The sequence below is a fragment of the Littorina saxatilis genome, linkage group LG10 (assembly GCF_037325665.1).
Source record: "Littorina saxatilis isolate snail1 linkage group LG10, US_GU_Lsax_2.0, whole genome shotgun sequence".
Classification (NCBI taxonomy): domain Eukaryota; kingdom Metazoa; phylum Mollusca; class Gastropoda; order Littorinimorpha; family Littorinidae; genus Littorina; species Littorina saxatilis.
The window spans coordinates 21,335,423-21,357,303 of NC_090254.1; the positions used below are offsets into that span (position 1 = coordinate 21,335,423).

A 21,881-nucleotide genomic window follows, 5' to 3' on the forward strand; every position below is an offset into this window, starting at 1 on the left:
TTGTTTGGTTTAATTTTGTATGTTTTTGGGTATATTTTGCCAGGGTAAACATTTTGTGGGTAAGCTTGTGGCTGAGCACACTTTTTCTGTTGAGACAAAGTTATTTGGAAAAGAAGGAAATGTAAAGATCTCAAGTGATCCAATTCAAGTACTAATATTAGCAGACTGGCATGCTTTACTTTGAGAGAGAGAGTGTGTGTGTGTGTGTGTGTGTGTGTGTGTGTGTGTGTGTGTGTGTGTGTGTGTGTGTGTGTGTGTGTGTGTGTGTGTGTGTGTGTGTGTGTGTGTGTGTGTGTGTGTGTGTGTGTGTGTGTGTGTGTGCGTCAGAGACTCTTGTATGTATGTTTTAGTGAAGGTTGGTACAATGACATACATTCATATCTCAGGTTTCCGTACACAGGACTTAATCCTCTTCCAGACCTGGGAACCCATACGATTTTGCCGTATTTTGTACGTCTGATTGTCTAAAAATACGATCAGCACGGTCGGTGGAGAAAAAGTACGACGAAAAAAATTCCTAGACTATTTTTCTTTAAAACGCCTCCCTGTCATTGCTGTATATTTACTGGGGCACTGTTTATTTTAATGGTTAAAAACAACTTTCTAACTCGGTATTAGATCAATAATTACAGCTTTTGTCATTGAAAGAAGCATTTGTTTTAAATGTATTGGTTAAATTACTTAACGGCGCAACGGACGCGTGCGAAGCATGTTTGAATCATCGATGTTGCAAAGTGTGGAATACACTCATTTCTCTGAAAATACTCCAAGTTTGTTTGAGAATACTCCAAGTAAACAACAGGGGTTCCCAGGTCCGCTCTTCGCTCCTTGTGGAGCATAGGGCCGCAGCAGTTATCCTCCACTTCCTCCAGTCTCTGACTGTTTTTTCAGTGACACATACTGAAACGAAATGACAAATTATTCACACTTACTTCAGCTTATTGTCAGAGTGTCACATTTATGAAGTGTTAAAACAGAGAACTCACGGCCTTTGCTCTTTTCTAGGTTGGTACGAGGGAGAGCGCATTCGAGACTGCGAGCGAGGGTGGTTCCCCGCAGATCATACAGAAGAGATCAACAACTCACACGTTCGCGCTCGCAATTTGCGCCTACGATACCGCCTGATGATTGCAAGCCAAGAATACACCGATATGACCTTCACCGGCGGCAACTGAACTTCACGCTATTAATAGCTAAATCTTGTCTTGTAGAAATTATGTGTTTTAAAATGTAAGCGTTGTAGATTCTCTTGGTGCTTTTTTTTTTAATACTGGGTGGAAACTGTTGAAACTCCAGGCTGAGAGAAGACTGATGAGAAACGTTCAAAGTGCAACAAAACCACTATTTTGTCTTCTGCCAGAACAAGTATTTTTTAGTGTGTGTGAAAGGTTGGAAAAGTCTTTTTTGTTTAGTGCAATTTTAGTTACTTGCCCAGAAAAATATGAAATGCAGCGAAACCTGATCAAGGTCTGCATGCAAGTTGAAAAATAAATAATATAGGGTTTTTGGTTTGTTTGTTATAGGTTGAAATGCAATGGAGTCCATCATCCTAATTTGTGTAATTTCACAAAGTCAAGATGAGGTTCAGTTTTCTCAGTTTTGCATATCAGGCATAAATGGTGCTTACAGTTATGAATACTAATAACAAAGTATTCTTATTTGTATCACATACGCAGTGAAATAACTGACGAGATATATATCCATGAGATAGGAACAAAATATAACTTGACCAATGAGTTCTTGGTCGTTTTAAACCAAGCTTTTATCCCAGCTGAATATTGGTCATGATGTTACAACTTTGTACATAACTTTATGCATGTTGTACATGGTTTGTAAATAACAGCAGTCTATTTTTGCAGAAATGGAATTGAACAGAAAAAGAGGAAATAGGCAAGTTTCTGGTCCAGTTAATCAAATGGCAATGGTTCTGTTGCCAAGGGGACTTTTTTTCTTCACATTATATGACATCTTTTTACCTTGCTCAGATTATTCGAGAGAAAATGATTGTGAGTTAAGATGAGTGATGGATGAAACAAGGAACCTAATTGAATGGTATTGAGAAATGTATGCTTGAAAAAGGCATTTGGAAGTTGATTCACAGTATTTGTACTCTTAGATTGATTCACAGTTAATCAGTGATTTGTATTGTCATGCTTCTTCATGAATCATTAATCATGCAGTCATTTGAAATCACACCAAATAAAGAAAGAAAGATTTGAAATCATTTTCAAATATAGCCAAATGATTTTTGTCCACTGTGATGCAATATTGTAATTGCTGAAAAAGGCGCCTATACAAAGTTTGCGATGCTTCATTTATAATATGCTGCAAAGCTTGTCATGTAACGTGTCCAATGTGCACTTTCTGTTTCATCTCGTACGCTACTTCATTAGTGTATTGACTGATTTTCAGACTTTAGGATTGATCTTTAGAACATCATTATTGCCTTATGGATACCAAACATTTACTAACTGCTGATCTTTTTTTTTGGTGTGTGCTTTATGCTTGTAAGTTTTCTGTAAAAACATTTTGTTGTATGTATCATTTGCACTGCTGCTTTTTTGAGTGCACCTATTTTTCCATTTGATTACACCAAAATGTCTTGGTTTTTATTTTTTGATTTCTTTACAGTGCGTATTGCAGCCTTACATCCTGTTCCTGACCAGTGAACTTGCACTCAAGTGTCAAATGTTTTGTTTATTTAGAGCAAGTATGTCATTGACTTACTTGACTTATTCCTGTAGACTCCCTGTGGAGCATAGGGCCGCAATGCACCCTAAAGGTCTTTCAGCCGGTCCCAAGCCCGGATAAAGGAGGAGGGTTGGGCGTGGGGTTAGCAACTCCACCCCGCCAAAAAACCAACTTGCTACAGAAACCGCAAGTATGTCATTGGGTTCCTTTAATAAAAACTGATCTCTGCTGTCATTAACTTTTAATAATAAACCACAATCAAAATAAACAAACTAATAAACAAACACTTCATACAAACAAACAAAAAAGACACACAAAAACCACACACTAAAATGGTGGCTGTTCATTATACCTGAATAAAACAGAAATTGGTCATTGAAATACAAACAACTACCTTGCAGATAGTTGATACATGTATCCTTTACAAATACCCCCCGCGGGTTAGGGGGAAGAATTTACCCGATGCTCCCCAGCATGTCGTAAGAGGCGACTAACGGATTTTGTTTCTCCTTTTACCCTTGTTAAGTGTTTCTTGTATAGAATATAGTCAATTTTTGTAAAGATTTTAGTCAAGCAGTATGTAAGAAATGTTAAGTCCTTTGTACTGGAAACTTGCATTCTCCCAGGACTGGGTGGCCGAGTGGTAACGCACTTGCGCTCGGAAGCGAGAGGTTGCGTGTTCAGGCCTGGGTCAAGCCGCAATTTTCTCCCCCCTTTCCTAACCTAGGTGGTGGGTTCAAGTGCTAGTCTTTCGGATGAGACGAAAAACCGAGGTCCCTTCGTGTACACTACATTGGGGTGTGCACGTTAAAGATCCCACGATTGACAAAAGGGTCTTTCCTGGCAAAATTGTATAGGCATAGATAAAAATGTCCATCAAATACCCGTGGGACTTGGAATAAAGTAAAAAAAATTCCATCTCACACGGCATTAAGTCTCAGGAAACATGAATACACGCATGCAGGAAAAAAAAAATATGGGTAGCGCCGTATGTATGGCAGCTCGCTTTCCCCGAGGAGAAAGCAGCCCGAATTTCCATGAGGGTAACCTCACTGGACTGTAAATCAAATGTTCAGGTCATGTTCATGTAAGGTAATATATTGTACATGTACTACGTTGCAAGCCCCTGGAGCAAATTTTTGACTCACATGCGAAGCAAAAGTGAGTCTATGTACTCACCCGAGTCGTCCGTCCGTCCGTCCGTCCGGACGTCCGGACGTCCGGACGTCCGTCCGTCCGTCCGGAAAACTTTAACGTTGGATATTTCTTGGACACTATTCAGTCTATCAGTACCAAATTTGGCAAGATGGTGTATGATGACAAGGCCCCAAAAAACATACATAGCATCTTGACCTTGCTTCAAGGTCAAGGTCGCAGGGGCCATAAATGTTGCCTAAAAAACAGCTATTTTTCATATTTTTCCCATTTTCTCTGAAGTTTTTGAGATTGAATACCTCACCTATATATGATATATAGGGCAAAGTAAGACCCATCTTTTGATACCAGTTTGGTTTACCTTGCTTCAAGGTCAAGGTCACAGGAGCTCTTCAAAGTTGGATTGTATACATATTTTGAAGTGACCTTGACCCTGAACTATGGAAGATAACTGTTTCAAACTTAAAAATTATGTGGGGCACATGTTATGCTTTCATCATGAGACACATTCGGTCACATATGATCAAGGTCAAGGTCACTTTGACCCTTATGAAATGTGACCAAAATAAGGTAGTGAACCACTAAAAGTGACCATATCTCATGGTAGAAAGAGCCAATAAGCACCATTGTACTTCCTATGTCTTGAATTAACAGCTTTGTGTTGCATGACCTTGGATGACCTTGACCTTGGGTCAAGGTCACATGTATTTTGGTAGGAAAAATGTGTAAAGCATGTGAGTCGTATGGGCTTTGCCCTTCTTGTTGATTAATGCTTTTGTGAACAAGAAACAATTTACAAGTGACTCTATCCCATCTTCCCCATTTCCCCGTCGCGATATAACCCTTCGTGGTTGAAAACGACGTTAAACACCAAATATAGAAAGAATCCTTTACAAATGCTCCACTAAGATCTGACTGATGCCTGTACTTATGAGTGGATTTACTCATGTTTAAAAAAAATATAAAAAAATAAAAAGCTTTCAAAATATTACAATGTATTATTTTCTTTGTCTTCTCAGAAGCAGGATTACTGCAGTAGAAACACAGATAATTGTCAGAATGATTAAAAAGAATCACGCCACAATGTCCAACCTTCTCGACTCTGATTTGAGATTCAACATTAATTAGCGTGTATCAGCTGTGTTAGGTACTTCCTGATCGATTTTAATGTTCGATTGCATCCATGCACATTTTCTCAGATATGTACAGAAAAGTATATAGCATGAAAAATGTATCTTTTTGATTTTGATAAGATTTGTAGCTTGCACAGTTTGTACACATACTGTATCGTCATTATTACCAATGCACATTACAGTATTCACAAATCAAACGAATGATTTACAGCACAATGTCCAGGTATGTTTGTATACTTTGTTCATATATGTACACAGTGATTTATATGATTTTCTTTATTTCAGTATTTCCATTATGTTTCATTGTTGGCATTCAGATGAAGAATCTGCACATTTTGTGTTGTTTTTTTCCCCAGAGATTTTGATTCCTTGAGATTGGTGTCATTTCATGTTGGCTTTTTGAAAACATGCCAAACTGAAGTGGCGGTATATGTCTTGAATGTTTTCTACCTTCAAAGATGATTTCATACTTTTGCTAGTCTATGAACAGTGGAATAAAATCAGAATTAAACATGCTTTGAATCAGCTGTTGCAATCGATGCTGTCACTGCTGCTAGGAATTTTAAAAAAGATGTCTTTTTTTACGGTGTTCTTTTTGTTTTCTATGAAATTGTATGAAATCAATACCAGTCCTTCATATTTTTTGTATGATCTATGCAAACAATTAATGTGTTCTTACACACTGAAAACCCCGGTATGTTTTTAAGAAACTTTTACTAACAGAGATGTTTTCTGATCTGCTTGAAATTTTGATGACTTAAATCTTTCAAACTTGATTTGAAATGACTGATTTTTGAGTCACTTGAGAAAAAGTGACTCTATGTAATCGGTCAGTGTTAGTCTGTCCGGCCGGCCGGCCGGCCGGCCGTCCGTAGACACCACCTTAACGTTGGACTTTTCTCGGAAACTATCAAAGCGATCGGGCTCATATTTTGTTTAGTCGTGACCTCCAATGACCTCTACACTTTAACGATGGTTTCGTTGACCTTTGACCTTTTTCAAGGTCACAGGTCAGCGTCAAAGGAAAAATTAGACATTTTATATCTTGACAAAGTTCATCGGATGTGATTGAAACTTTGTAGGATTATTCTTTACATCAAAGTATTTACATCTGTAGCCTTTTACGAACGTTATCAGAAAAACAAGGGAGATAACTAGCCTTTTCTGTTCGGCAACACACAACTTAACGTTGGGCTTTTCTCGGAAACTATAAAAGTGACCGGGCTCAAATTTTATGTGAACGTGACTCATTGTGTTGTGAATAGCAATTTCTTCCTGTCCATCTGATGCCTCATATAATATTCAGAACTGCGAAAGTGACTCGATCGAGCGTTTGCTCTTCTTGTTCCTTAAGTATTTGATTGAGCTTGCAGTTTGTTCTGTTTATCAGAATTGTCATCTTTGCTTAGGTGGAGTTTACAGCAGAACAGCCTCTGCTTTTCTGGCTCCCACACAACCGAAAATCTTTATCTTGCAAAGCGTAATATTACATACATAAATCCAGTTCTTATGAAAGCCTTAAACTTGGTGTGAAAATTATGTTCTGCATTATAAGCCATCTGTAATAGCTGCTGAGGTTTGTCTATTTTTTTAATATATTTTTTTTAAATGTTTGAATAAAACTTAAGACGAATGATTTGACCTTCCATTTTTATCCCTCCCCAACCGCTTCCCATCACAGGGAAGGGGAAGGAAAGAGTGCAAGCGTATTATCTGGTTACAGAAGAAGAAAAAAACCTGATCCCCCTGGACTGAGAATTGCAGCAAGCATTCAAACTACGCAAAGAAACTGGTTTCATCTTTCTGTTGTGTTGAGCTTAGAAAAAAATTAAAAATATATTTAAAAAAAACGATGATATCCGAGACTGGAGAGTTTTCAGATGATGTATCTTTGACAGAATTTGTGATTGTGTTGTAAGCTTGTTTGCTTTGTAAATCGCTGGATAATTCTTTCTGCCATGAGTACTGTCTACTGTGTTCCATACATTCCATGTTTTGCCAAATAGATGTTGGTGATGTGACAAATTTGGAGGTCCCCTTCCACTCCTTCGATCCTCCCTTGTTGTTGGTTGTTCCCCTTGGTTTCATCCTTCCTACGATCCCCTTCTTCCCCTGTGTCTTTGTTGGTGTATGTTGTAATATGGTTTGAAGAATTGACCGTAGAAATCTCAGTAACGTTGTGTGGAACTGTGCCACACTCAGTGCTTGCAACAACTTTTACAATGGGACTCCTCTTGATAGACCCCCTGATTTTGGACCAAAAAATGTATATAATTATATACTCACCCCAAATCCTCCACTTTTTTAGAAGCATATTACTGCCCCATATACATATTCTCCCATCCTTTTGTTCTGTCGTCAGATTCTGTATGACTGGTTTAAAACTTACATTACAGCATTGTATTCGTGTAGCTTTTTGTCAGATGAGACTGTACTTTTTCATTTGATTCATTTGACAAATGAAGTTTCTACTTAACTTCCAGTGACCATAGTGTTTTTCCTTCTTCTTGGTCTCATATTTGTTTGTATACTGTATTTCTTTAATTTCTTTAAAAAAAATATAAATTGGCAAACATACAACCCCCCACCACCCCCAGCCCGATTTTTCCTCTCCCGTTTTGTGCTTGATAAAATGTCCTTTAAAACTTTGTTTTAACATTGATGTGACATTTAGGTTTCAGTGATTTTTGTTTGTTAAATGTTTTTGTGATTTTTAAATTGGCCCATGTGTGATGCACAAGTTGATATTATTGTAAGTCGGTTGACAGACATTCCATAGAGCTTGCCAAAGTTGATTTGAAATTGAAAAAAACCCTTGTTTTTGATGAGTCTGTCTGATATTTTCCTTGAGTGTTCATTTCATCTGTGTTACAGATTGTGTTGGCTATTTTTTTTTCCAGTGCTAAAACACTGCCAGATTGTAAATGTGGATAGCATTGTATAGTCACTGGTAGATGAAATTGTGATATAGTTAACTTGGGGCATTCTTCTTGTGCACGAGCATTACATTAGAAATGATCCGAAAGTCTGCAGGTTAGGAAGTTAGTGAAATGACTAAAGGCTTGCAGTATGACAAAGTGTTTAAACTCCACTGCAATGTGTTTCATGAGGAGTTTACGTGAGGAAACTTATAGATTTTCTTCTGTTTTGCAAATCATTGACTCAGGCAGCTGCATTCAAGTTTCAGGGGCAGTACACATGTACTCAGTGATAAAGGTATTCATGCACATGAATATACTTAAAGCCACAGTCCTTCTTGTGTAAGCAGTTAAAGTAAGATGACTATCTCGGACCTGGCCAGGGTTTTAAATCAGATAAGACCATCCCTCAACCATAGCTGCCAACCCTCTCAGATTTTTCGGGAATCTCCCGATGCTTGAAATCCATCACGAATTTAGTCCCGAAATTTGTTCGAATTTCCCGAAAAGGAAATTTTCTAAAATAATTTGTGAAAGCAGCCTCTTTTTGGGGGACGAAACTGGTGAAAAGACGCTCTTGTTAACCAGCCAAGTTGATGTGCGCATGCACGGAAAATAATTTGTTCTTCTTTTCGGTTTGGAAACCCAAAGGCTAAAGTGACATTTGTACCGCAGTATAAGACAAACTATGACCGTATCGACAAGTCAGACGCCACGCATTTTGTAAACATAGCTGCCAACTTTTCCCAGATAAAAATAGGGAGGAATGAGCGTTTGCGCCGAGCCGACGGCGCGCGCATGCCCCCCCCGGAAAATGTTTGAAGAAAATGGTGCAATCTGGTGCATTCTGAGGATTATAATTGCCAGTTTCTGGCAGCAAATTTTGTCACAAAAAAGGATGAATGAGCTGGAGAGAGAGTAGATGTAGTGACTTACCAATGCACATCAAGCTTCCTTCTACAGTATTTCATACTTCTTGACAGTCACATCTTCCAATGGTGTGTGGTAATCTTTCTCGTCTTCTTGACGGCTGTCCCCCGGTTCCGTTCATGTTTTTCTGTTCTTGAATGAGCTTCAATATCCCCCCGGCCTCCATGTCCGATGCTGATATCTTCGCGGCACTTGGTGCATAACGCGAAATGTATGCCGCGTCTTGTCGATTCGGAGATGAAGTCATACTCTTGTTTGTAACTCTTTTGAAATTTTACACGAACTTTCGGGCCGACTTTCGGCCGCTGGACCGTTGTTTTCTTCATTTTGTGGTCATCTGCTGCTGCTTCTTCTTCTGCTTCTCATCCACATTCGACTGAAGTGCATGCGCTAGCCACAAATCTCGCCTATTCTCGTTTAGTTTCGATTTTGATCACAGCGTTTGTGTTACGAAGCCTCGCGCTGAACGAGATTTCAGAAGTGAAAATACACTCCAGTCATTATATTACTATACTCGAAAAAAATTTAATCAGGAAACTTTTGCACTATTCGGGAAAATCCAGGACTGGACATAACATCGTGAATTTCCCGGTTTTCTAGGGAAGGTTGGCAGCTATGTGTAAAGCTTGTCGATGTGACATCAACATTGGACATGGTGGGAAAAAGGACATCGACCTCCATACTTCCCCTGGGAGCGCCGCAGGAATGTCATAGTCATAAGGTTGGCAGCATGATGCTCAACTTGGACACAAACCATTTAAATTCCACAGCCTGGGCACTCTCTGTGCAGAATGGAATTTTTTGTAGTTAATTTCTGAACAGACATTATAGTGGCTATTTGTGAAATGAATCCATAAACAATTCTCCGTCTGCACAGGCAGAAGTCAGGGTGTTGATTGTTGGTATGTGTCAATGTTGGAGGATGGGGATGCCCAATGTAAAGGCCTGGCCAGATCTAAGATGGAGAGACGAATCATTTACACGGGAAGGACTAGGCCAGGTGTTACAGAGTTGCTTCTCTTGGGTATAGCTTTGTAAGCTGGCATACGTAGACCAAAAATGGCTGTCGAGAAGTGTAAAAATTAAGAAGCAATGTACTCCATGATATTGAAAGCTGTTCTTTGGACAATGATTAAAATAATGCAGTATTGAGAGGAGTAAGCAATACCGATTCTGTAGTGGTATTATCTGAGAAGATGGATTGTTCCTGTTGTACCTATGTTTGTTTCTGTTGTCTAATTGGAGCATGTGATTTGGATTAAATAATTGTGTGTACCAAGCTTCCCCTGTTGTTTACAGTTTCTGTATGACTTCATGCAGTATTTGATCTGTTCTTTCAATTTGCTGTCTTTGGTTTCTTGTGCAGTAATTTTTTGCTCTGTAAAGTGTATATAATTTCATCTCTTTCTCTGGTGTTTCACTTGGTGTTATTCCTGTGTAATTCATTCTCTGTTTCTGTGGGGTTTTGTGTACAAGCAGGACCAGAAATCTTGCAGTTAGTGCCAGAGAACAGCAAAATGACAAAACTGTATGAATTTTGAATCAGATTGAAATGTACATAGATTAAAAACAGTCAAAATTGAAGCAGAGAGACCTTGTTTCTTTTTTTGATGAGCTTTTGTTTATGGTATTTATCTACATCATTCTTTCTGTCCTGTAATACCAGTTTGTAATCTTTTTGAATTCAGAATGACACAGAATGAGAATGAAGGTCACCTTGCCAAGTTACATTATGACAGGAATATAACCATGCAACCCAAGTTTCAAACAAAACATGTGTTCTCTATAAATATCTGATTTTTTTTCCTCAATGGGTTGAAATAACACTTGTGATTAAAATGACTTGGTGATTCAAAGGTGGGAAAAGATGTGAGTTCATGACATGATTGAAAGAGATCTTCATACTGGTTTTGTATCTCAGCATTTATACAGATGCTATACAAAAAAGCATAATCTGCTTTCGTTTTCTAGGCAAGTTTTACTCTTTGTGTCTGTGAACATTTATATTCTTACTACTGAGTCTTGTACTGGCATTATCCTATATTGTTTCCATGTATCATTGTACCTGTATAGCACTGCAGCAGTTTCTTCATTATTCTCTCTTTCTTGCCGACGACACTGGTCATAGCTTTTTACCAAGTATCGAGTTTACACCTTTTCTGAACGTTCTGAAACCTAGTTGAAAAACGTTAAATAAAATATTAAACCTGTGAAAAAAAGTAAGAAATGATTTAGTTTATTTGCATGTTCTGATAGAATTGCCGAGTACACGCATTTGCTACTTTGACCCTGATTTTAGGCTTGAAAGACTTATTTTGATAATTATTCCACTATGACTGCAATTGAGGTGTATTAGATTTTTTTTTCTGACTGTGACAGAGGAAAAAGCGGGTAGCATTTAGTTTTATTTTCAATTTTTTTTACAATTAAAAAAAAAGTTTAGCGTTGGACTGAGCTTTTTATGTGGAAGTAAATTATTTTGATGAGCAGGAATTGCTTTGTTTCCATCATATTTCACAAATCATCTTGCCTCACCTCTTCACCGTCCAATCACCGTCCTGCTTTGTATGACTAAATTATATGCATGTAAATTATATAAAAACAATGTGTAACTAAAAAACATGCCATTGGTTCTCTTGGCACAGTATTTTTCCTCAAGAAAATTGCTCATAGTTTTCAAACCTGTTATGTATCATCAAAGAGCTTATGAGATTAGAATTTTGTCATTTTAGACTTTAACTTTAATGTAATGTAGTGAAAGGATGGTAGTTTTGCTTTTACGACCCAAGGTTTTTTTTCTCTTTGAAAGGTGTTGTAATTTAGGTACCATATGTAAATTTGTGGATTAACATTAATGCCCTGTTGTCTTTATCAAGCATTCTACTGAGTAGCATAAGCACACGTACTACAGAAAAATAAGTATGTTAGTGGCTGATCCGCTAGCTACATATACTTTGATAATTATTTTTGTTCTTCTCTTCTCCTCTTTTGAGATACTGATTGCTTTAATTGTGCACATGAAAATTTTTTCAAGAGTGACTCCTTTCTCTATCAGAAGGTTTTAGGAATCTGTTAAAATGCTAATTTTTGACTCACATGCGAAGCAAAAGTGAGTCTATGTACTCACCCGAGTCGTCCGTCCGGCCGTCCGGAAAACTTTAACGTTGGATATTTCTTGGACACTATTCAGTCTATCAGTACCAAATTTGGCAAGATGGTGTATGATGACAAGGCCCCAAAAAACATACATAGCATCTTGACCTTGCTTCAAGGTCAAGGTCGCAGGGGCCATAAATGTTGCCTAAAAAACAGCTATTTTTCACATTTTTCCCATTTTCTCTGAAGTTTTTGAGATTCAATACCTCACCTATATATGATATATAGGGCAAAGTAAGCCCCATCTTTTGATACCAGTTTGGTTTACCTTGCTTCAAGGTCAAGGTCACAGGAGCTCTTCAAAGTTGGATTGTATACATATTTTGAAGTGACCTTGACCCTGAACTATGGAAGATAACTGTTTCAAACTTAAAAATTATGTGGGGCACATGTTATGCTTTCATCATGAGACACATTTGGTCACATATGATCAAGGTCAAGGTCACTTTGACCCTTATGAAATGTGACCAAAATAAGGTAGTGAACCACTAAAAGTGACCATATCTCATGGTAGAAAGAGCCAATAAGCACCATTGTACTTCCTATGTCTTGAATTAACAGCTTTGTGTTGCATGACCTTGACCTTGGGTCAAGGTCACATGTATTTTGGTAGGAAAAATGTGTAAAGCAGTTCTTAGTGTTCCCGCAGTGGGGCACTGCGGTTATGAAATTAAAGGCCCCTCCTGTTTTTGGAACCGCAGGAGCTTTCTAGTTTGCTTTTAGGTAGATTTTTGGTTCCTCTTTCCTGTCATGCTCTCTTTTTCTTCATGAATTCTTTTCTTTTTTCTGCCTTCTTGCTCATTCACCTGTATTTTTTCCAAAAATCTCTTCTCTTGCCGCTTGTCTCGCGATTCATGTATAGTTTAATCTGTTAGTGTTCTGATGTAAGTCCAGCAGTAGATAGGTTAAGCCTATTTTAACACACTGGAAACTGGTAATCTTCCAGTAGGTATTAATTTAGTTTTACTAAAGCCTGCTGGGACACAAGTAATGGGTTAGTGCATTTGTAAACAGGAATCGCTTGACAAGTGGCCCCCTTCATCCCCCCCTTCCTCGTCCTGATATGGCTCTGCGTAGTCGGCTGGACGTTAAGCAACAAATAAACAAACAAACAAAGTTCTTAGTGTATGATGTCATTGCTATGTAAAGATCAAGGTCAAGCATGTGAGTCGTATGGGCTTTGCCCTTCTTGTTTTTTTATATATTAATTGAAGGTTGTTAAAGTTTTAGCTTTGCTTTTGGTGGTGTATGATATTTGTCTGTTCAACTGTTGAGAACACGTTCTTTGAATCTGTGGCAAGGGACGCATTCACAATGCAAGTTTTCTTAGAGAGTAATAATGTTGCAATTCAAAAGGAGAATATCTGTCACTGAATTCTTGCTGCACTGTCTGGGACTCGTTTTGTACACAAAAATGTCTTCATATCCCATGGAATAAACATGATTTTATGTACTTCAGTTTTTCTTCTTCTGTGTGTGTGTGTGTGTGTGTGTGTGTGTGTGTGTGTGTGTGTGTGTGTGTGTGTGTGTGTGTGTGTGTGTGTGAACATGAAAGTGCCACTGTTACTCTTTGACATGAGAGCGAGTGTCTGTATGATAATGGAGAAGGAAAATTGTGTGTTTATGCACGTGAGCGTAAGATGGAGACTCTATCCCATCTCCCCCCTTCCCCCGTCCCGATATAACCTTCGTGGTTGAAAACGACGTTAAACACCAAATAAAGAAAGAAAGTAAGATGGAGAGAGTTGAGCCCGTTTTTTTTTCTCTGTAAAATCAGCATACCTGCTTCTACAAGAAATGATTTGTTGTCCTATTTATTAAATAAAAAAAGCAAGAAATGTTGAAACACATTACCACACTCAACTTCAAACTCCACAATTACATTTTAAGTTTCAATGAAACATTATTATAGTGGTACATGTACCAGTAAACAAAACACATTCTTTTAGGTTCTTCCTTTTATCACCATCCCCTTTTACTCAACCTAAACCAATTCAACAGCAGGAAAGTTCAAACGCTATAAGCTTAGATGTCTTTCTGTACAGATACAATCAGTGCAGTCGATTCACTGGTACCAGTGGTGGATCATTCATTTATTCGCGGGAAGTTGAGCTATCGCAGACCAAAGCGACACCTCGTTGGTAAAGTTATTCCCCTTGATGCACAAGACGATGCAGACGACAATGCAACAGTAAATCCAGCGAGGTTTCATAGAGCATTTTTTGTACAAACCTTCGCTGAAAGGATATTTCTTTTCAGGTAAGTTTGTAGAACACAGTGTGCACAATGTCATGAGCGGAATTGAATACAAGATGCTTAACGGTCAACTATCAGATGAAGGTAGTAAGTCAGTTACAAGCAATACAAGGCTAAGTTGAATAACCTCAAGTAGCCCACTCAATTTTGACAGAACGTTTCTTGTTTCAAACTGGAAGGATTTTTTTTGCAGACAGCGGAGAATCACTTGAATAAAAAGAATGGCTCAAGCGATTCTGATTTAAGCAATTTGCAGTTGTCTTGAAATGAAGTTATGAACTAACGTGTTGAGAAGAATGGCTGCATTTAAATTGCAGATCTAGATCTTAGCCATTGGCCCAGCACACATAGCCTATTACTGTCGCATTTCCTTCTGCAGCTTTCGAATAAAAGTTCTGATTCGAGAAGGAATATTATATCTGACACAAATGTATACAATGACAGTTGCAGAATCAGAAATGGCGGTACAAGAGAAAATGGCTTTGAATACGGGATCGGATCTCGACAGCCTTATTCATTCACTTGGTGAGTAGCCCGAGATTTTCATATCTTGATGGAAACCAGAGTTTTGTTGCTCAAAACCGTATTAAGCTTACTGTATATATATATGTATATAATTTCTGTTCCACAAATGCTAAAATATGACGAGATCCATTTCCAGACAGAGAGAGAGAGAGAGAGGGGTGGGGGTGGTAGGTATGTCGTTGTGTGTGTATGTGTGCTGTATGTATGTGTGTGTGTGTGTAGTGTATGTGTGTGTGTGTGTTTGACAGTGTGTGTGCTAGTCACAGTGTGTGTGTGTGTGTGTGTGTGTGTGTGTGTGTGTGTGTGTGTGTGTGCATGTGTGTGTGTGTGAGTCCGACGGCCAGTGACTCCAGTCAATGAAAGATGGCGATCTCTATGTTTAAATCGTGCATTAACATGTGGTAATATCCCTATCATTGTTGTTGCCTGTGGCATTGAAAGTGGGGGTCATGATGCCGTCTGGCACTTATTCCTTTTCTTTTCAGAGTATGAAAATCAGCAGTATGTCAAAATGATCGAGAAAGAAAATCAGCGGATTCAGTGTAAGTACATCACTAAGCACTTCTCATATAGTAAGTTCAGTAACTGAATGGATAAATGTACAATTTGAAATCGTATAATACTCTATCCGTGAGCAAATGAAATACACAGAATATACATGTGCTGATGTTCACTGCAAACTAAATTTACTTATCTCGCTCACTGTCACTTGTACGTACGATAACATGTACAAAGAATATTTGTTTATGAAAGTGTGAAGGCCTCTCTATAAGTTACATATTACAGATCCCATAATTTATGAATATTATGAATTCAGCTCGATTGCACCGCCCTTTTGAAAGACTTTAAATAACCGTTCTTTTTCAACACAGATCTCGAGGCACAAGAGCAGGAGAAAACGCAAGCAATCACAGAGTTACAGACTTGTCTAACGAACTTGGAACTTGATACCAAGAACAATCACAGGCAACTTGTTCACAACAAGAACACTCTGGAGAGGTAACGTAAACTGATAACAATACTCTGCTAATTAAAAGTGAGTATTGATCAATGGAGTGATGATATGAACTTATTATGCGGATTACTAAAGAGATGTACATGTATTTATATCAGTTCAATTAGATTGTTGGATTGGCTTAAGAGGCCTGTTTGTACGCAAGTAGAACATATATCACGTTTGATTTTGTATGAGGTCAAGGTTATTGTTGAATTTAATTGTATTATTTTAAATGTTTTCTTTCGTAGCCTGAAGAAGACAAAGACGGTGCTTCAAGCGCACAGAGATGCACTGCAAAAACAGCTGGAAATGCTGCAGTTTGAAAATGACGAACAGCGGTAAGAACATTCCGATAGCTAGGGTGTAAATGGGTGTAAAAGAGCCGAGAGAGAGAGAGAGAGAGAGGGGGGGGGGGTACCTGGTGTGTGTGCGTGCGTGCGTGTGTGTGCGTTTGAGTGTGTGTGTATGCACGTGAGAGAGAGTGTGTTTGAGTGTGTGTGTGTGTGTGTGTGTATGCAAGCGAGAGAGAGAGAGTGTGTGTGTGTGTGTGTGCGTGTGTGTGTGTGTGTGTGTGTGTGTGTTTGTGAGAGAGAGAGAGAGCGAACAAATTTATAAAATCGTTTAGAACGCCTATACAGTTCATAATCTTTGTAGGTGTACTGAACTCTTTTAACTGCTTTCCAGCAGTTCAATTTCTTTCTCTTTTTCATCACTTAACTGTGCTGGCATGTAACCACCCATCACATTTTGAAGCACATGGATAAGACAGCATTCTGTCGTTAAATTTTACTTTTCTTCATCACTAACAAACCATTTTACTCTGCCTACTGTTTTCCTCTAAACAGGCGTGAATTTGAAGAAACCATACAACTGTACGAAAAGACGTGGACAGACTACGACGCCATATACAAGTCACTACCACTGTACAAAACTCTGTTGGAGTCAGAATCCAGGCTCGCCGAGTCGGAAGCAGAACACACCAAGTGGCAGCGACAGAAGAATGAACTGAATCGCAAAATGCAGGCTACTCGGGGTAACAGAGTTAAATTAAGGCCCCACATACACCACTCAGCAAAGTGGAATGCAGCTCAGTAGTTGAATGCAACGCCGTCGTTGCATGGTGTAGTTAATCACTGAGTCCATTCAAAATGTGACTGTAGATGAAGTGTATCACGAGTTACACTGATTTCAAACAAAATAGGACATGTTTAGTTTTCATACAATCGCTGAACTGATGAATGAAATGTACAAACTGGAATGCGTCGACGGACGCAACTCCTTAACCGTCTAGCCAAGGATACCAGAGATAGTCACATGAGTGGACTGGGTGGCCGAGTGGTAACGCACTTGCGCTCAGAAGCGAGAGGTTGCGAGTTCGACCCTGGGTCAGGGCGTTAGCAATTTTCTCCCCCCTTTCCTAACCTAGGTGGTGGGTTCAAGTGCTAGTCTTTCGGATGAGACGAAAAACCGAGGTCCCTTCGTGTACACTACATTGGGGTGTGCACGTTAAAGATCCCACGATTGACAAAAGGGTCTTTCTTGGCAAAATTGTATAGGCATAGATAAAAAAAATGTCCACCAAAATACCCGTGTGACTTGGAATAATAGGCCGTGAAAAGTAGGATATGCGCCGAAATGGCTGCGATCTGCTGGTCGATGTGAATGCGTGATGTATTGTGTAAAAAAAATTCCATCTCACACGGCATAAATAGATCCCTGCGCCTTGAGTCCGAGTCTGGAGATACGCGCGCGATATAAGACTTCATATAAATAACATGAAATTGCTCTGTGCGAGGATGGTATGCATCTGCGTTGGTTGCAACTATGCTGAGTGGTATTGACGAGGCATACGATACTTTTTTCGTACAGGCGATGTGAACAGATCTGATCAGTTGATGTTTTAACTTGAAAAAATGTTATTTAATATGTTTCACGGCCTATCTTATTCTGCGTACTTTTATTGTGGTTCCGATAGCTCTTAGAGTTTCATAGTTCTCACCATGTCTGTATAGTGTATGTATTAGTTACTGTGATACCAAATTGTCTTACCCATGTATGTATGATGCTATGCGCCAGTGATGTATGAATGCTATTTATTTTTGTTTTTATCACACAGCAAGCTGCTTTCCTCGTGTATTTTTTATGTTCATTCATGTATTGTACACTTGGCAATAAATTATCTATCTATCTATCTATCTATCTATCTATCTATCTATCTTTTTCAAAAGGTCACAATACTGACGTGCAGCCGTTTTCTATCTGCTAGGGCGACATACTGTGTTACAGATAATGACACAGATAATGAATGAAAACATGAGAGACTGGAGAAGAAAAATGGCGGGAGCCGGCTTCCACAGTTAAACAAAAGAAGGGCAAGATATGAATGCAAACTCGAATGACGCATGTATTGCATTTGTTTCACATTTGGGTCTTAAATCTGTGGTTTTTATTTCCATTTTAGCACATATTTGTTTCTTTCTATTCGTTTTGGTTTGTTTTACAGATGAAATGGACTTTAGGGACTGGCAAAGATTCTGTATCAGAATGTATCCTTTCGCTGCCTCAGATCGTCGCAAACTCCTGGGAAAAGGAAGTGAAAAAACCATTTTGGAGGATGAAATTATGTTTGCACTTGTAAACTCGGTACTTTTTAACCATTTAATTGATGTATATTTTAACAAAACCAGCTCTAAAGCCTAAAACTGTAATATATATTTGGTTCAAAACAAGTAAAACGCTAGAGACCCTTTAAGCACGAATCTCAGCGATATGCAGGCACGAAGAAATTAAGGTTCTGGCCTAACATTTCAGCAATATTCATCACAAACAAATGTCACCATAAGGCAACAAAAAAAATAGTCTGTTTACGGTAACCCGACCGACCCTATTTTTTTCGCGCGACCCTAGACTTTTTTTTGGCATTTGGGAGGGGGGGGGGGGGGGGGGGAAGCAAAAATAACGTAAAAATATGGTTTTTTGGAGGAAAAAAAAAATTAAAAAATCCCGACCTACCGACCCTATTTTTTTGGCCTATGTTTAATACCGTAAACAGACCTTTTTTGTTGGCCTAACCAAGTTCACAATCAATACATTTCATGGTGCATTTACCTGCAGATATATGCCATAGTTGATGTGCACTGTAAACCAATTAAAGTTTTACACAAGGATCCATCTCTGATGTTTTGATAACCTGTCTTAGAATTACTGATAAAGACAAGGAATTAATGCACTTCAGATCTCCTGTAAACTTATCTTAGCGAGTGAACACCAAGATGTTAGCGAATCGTCCTATAGTACCTCCTTACATAAATAAATCAGTGCAGACAAGTGGTTGAGCAGCAGAAGGAAGAAGAAAGAATTCATGGATGCTGTAGTGGAGAAAGAAACGTTGCAGGCCAAAATGGAAGAGATTCGGGGCAAAAACAACTCTTCTTTAAACACCACGGGCCTTCCTGAGACGTCCCAGGTTAGTGGTGACAATTATTTATGGGTGGTGGGAGTGGAACCCCGTTTGAAGACCAACACAAATCTGAGAAATGTAGGTCTTGAAAAAGAGGGAGTCTTAAAATGGGGTTAATTTTACAACGTTACAAAGTTATAAACAGAAAGTCTCAGAAAACATGTACAAGGTCTTAAAAAGGAGGGAGTCTTTAATTTGGGGGTCTTAATAAAAGGGGGGGGGGGGGGTTCCACTGCATAAGTGAAGTGCTGTGTGAAATACTTGAATGAACATAATAGGATGTTGGCAGGATAAACATTACATGGTACCATAACTGACTGACACTGGAGTATTTTAATTGCTTTGTTCCTCTGTACACAGGATATGGACACAGATGACACACAGACGGAAACATCACCAGATCTAACATCAAGCGAAGAAAATGTGACTGAACAGGACACCACTCTCACAGAAAGAGGGGCTGGGGACGGAGGTGACTTCATCGCAACGTCACTTACAGGGACGCAAAAGTATTATTCCTTTTCTCTATTGTTTCTGCTGCTATTGTGTGTCGTGATAGAGTGGATTTTTGAACGGTCTACGGCTGAAAATTGTAGGCTTAGACCTTATACTTGCCCCTTGCACATCTACTGAAGTGTTGGCAGAATTCGACATGTCCTGGCCGTGTGGAAGAGACGATAGAATAAGATATTAAAATAAAAGGGCATGCGTTTTTGTTTTTTTTGGTTTTTTTTTGTTTTTTATATAAAAAGAAAGAAGATTTTTAAGATTTACTGAATGTTTATTAGAAGTTTTGACCAGGGTTTTTCTTTGTATATCACTAAATGTAGGAATGAAAGTTGCAGGATTTCTGCAAATTTCACACTGAGTGTACACGATAACATATTTCTTCCAGTTCCATCATAATTTATAATCATGGTTTCTTTTAAGTGTTAATTTTTGTGTGCAGACTGTTCATGTTTTTATTGCATGAAGATTTTGTTAAAATAGAAATCACTGTATTTAACAATACTCAGCGTGAATGAACTGTCATTAAAATCATGTTTCAGATTAATAATTCATTATGAATGAATAAAATAGTTCAACGCAGCTATTTTTTTGTGTTTTTATTTGTTTTCAATGTTGCTTAGAATCTGATTTCGTATTCTGCTCTTCATGAAAGTCATGTGGTTTAAAATTGTGTGTGTGTTTCTTTGTTTTTGTTTTGTGTGTGTTAAAGCATGACGTGTTGGGAGAGATCACAAAATATATTCAGTAATTTATTTGTGAGAAACTAAGTGGTATATTTTATAGTCACTGCGGGAATAACGCTTTTGATTGTGAAATGGCCATGATGATAGTTTGACAGAAGCACACACGCTGGCACACACATTGATGCATCCGCGCGTGCATACCAAATGTGAACACACGCACACGAACATACGCACGTATTCACACATCCAAAGAAACGCACACACGCACGCAAAGACATACACACCCGCACGCAAGCACACACATACACACACACACATACACACACACACACACACACACACACACCAAAACAGAAAAGAAAAGAAAAGTCTATATACTATATGTGCCGAAGCCATCGAGTCTCTTCAGGTTGTTCTCCGACCTGATAAAAAGCAGCGGATTTTTTTGTTTTGAGATATTTTAAAGACAATTCTCTTGTCTATCTGAAGAGTTGAGCGTGATCATTAAGTTTCAGAGCGTTTGCATGACGTGTTCGTAGAAATCCAAAATTTATCAGGATCAAAAATAAGCAGTTGTGATTTAATGTACAGTTTTATTAAAAAATATGCTTTGAACAACATTTAAAGTGTGTATGAGTGCAAGGTACTTTCCTTTGGTTTTGTTTCAGAGATACACTCGGCGAAGTGAGTGCTTCAGAGCTACAGAATGAACCCAGTCGTCTGACACAAAATAACACATTCGTTGTCAATGAAGCCACCGTGGACTCCCCAAAACCAGCTGAACTTCAATTTCCAAACGTGAGTTGTCACTTCCATAACACTTTACTTGTAATATAAAATCCATTTGTTCTTTATTAATCCATCTGTTCATCTTTCAATCCACTTGCCCATCCGTCTATTTGTCCCTTCATCATCCCAATCTATCCACACATGATTTTGCACATTATTCACACACACACACACACACACACACACACACACACACACACAGGGACCCGGCACACTTTTTGTATTTCCTGTATTAAATTGAAATGTAAAACTTATCCCCCCTAAAAAGTTCAGCCACCACCAAATAACACCATTTCTTACTTTCAAGTCAAACACTGCCGCCAAGGAATCAACGGAACAGTATCCTTACACCACAATCCAGGACATTGGCCACGCTGATAGATTTGAACCCCCCAACACATCCACACCAGTCTTATTTGGAGCGATACCAGCCACGAGAAGAGTACCGCAGCTGTCGTCCACGCCCAGGATGCCCATGCGTCCTCCTGTCGTGTCTGTTCCAAGAATGAGTAAAACCTGTTTGTATTTCTTGTTTAAAAATGCCGTTTCACTACAGGGAGTGGGCGGGGATGTAGCTCAGTCGGTAGCGCGCTGGATTTGTATCCAGTTGGCCGCTGTCAGCGTGAGTTCGTCCCCACGTTCGGCGAGAGATTTATTTCTCAGAGTCAACTTTGTGTG

At 38.8% G+C, this 21,881-nt stretch overlaps 2 protein-coding genes and 1 long non-coding RNA gene across 3 annotated transcripts in view; all 3 read left to right on the forward strand.

Annotated features, from left to right (window-relative positions):
- Positions 1-13,436, forward strand: part of LOC138978421 (uncharacterized) — a 113,491-nt gene extending 100,055 nt beyond the window's left edge. Inside the window, exon 2 of the long non-coding RNA XR_011459678.1 lies at positions 13,139-13,436. This is a non-coding gene — a long non-coding RNA (uncharacterized lncRNA). The remainder of the gene's footprint in view (positions 1-13,138) is intronic.
- LOC138978404 (uncharacterized) overlaps positions 1-13,436 on the forward strand; it is a 77,313-nt gene extending 63,877 nt beyond the window's left edge. The window contains exon 22 of the mRNA XM_070351136.1: positions 1,006-13,436. Coding sequence (XP_070207237.1) covers positions 1,006-1,175 — 170 coding nt within the window. The 3' untranslated portion in view covers positions 1,176-13,436. The remainder of the gene's footprint in view (positions 1-1,005) is intronic.
- A 646-nt stretch (positions 13,437-14,082) lies between these two features.
- On the forward strand, positions 14,083-19,955 carry LOC138978414 (spindle assembly abnormal protein 6 homolog). Its single transcript, XM_070351153.1, has 9 exons — positions 14,083-14,242; positions 14,684-14,764; positions 15,250-15,306; positions 15,637-15,763; positions 16,010-16,099; positions 16,607-16,794; positions 18,265-18,307; positions 19,080-19,227; positions 19,582-19,955. The coding sequence occupies exons 2-9, from the start codon at positions 14,698-14,700 to the stop codon at positions 19,852-19,854; spliced, it is 993 nt and encodes a 330-aa protein (XP_070207254.1). The 5' UTR covers positions 14,083-14,242; positions 14,684-14,697; the 3' UTR covers positions 19,855-19,955.
- The last annotated feature ends 1,926 nt before the right edge of the window (positions 19,956-21,881 follow it).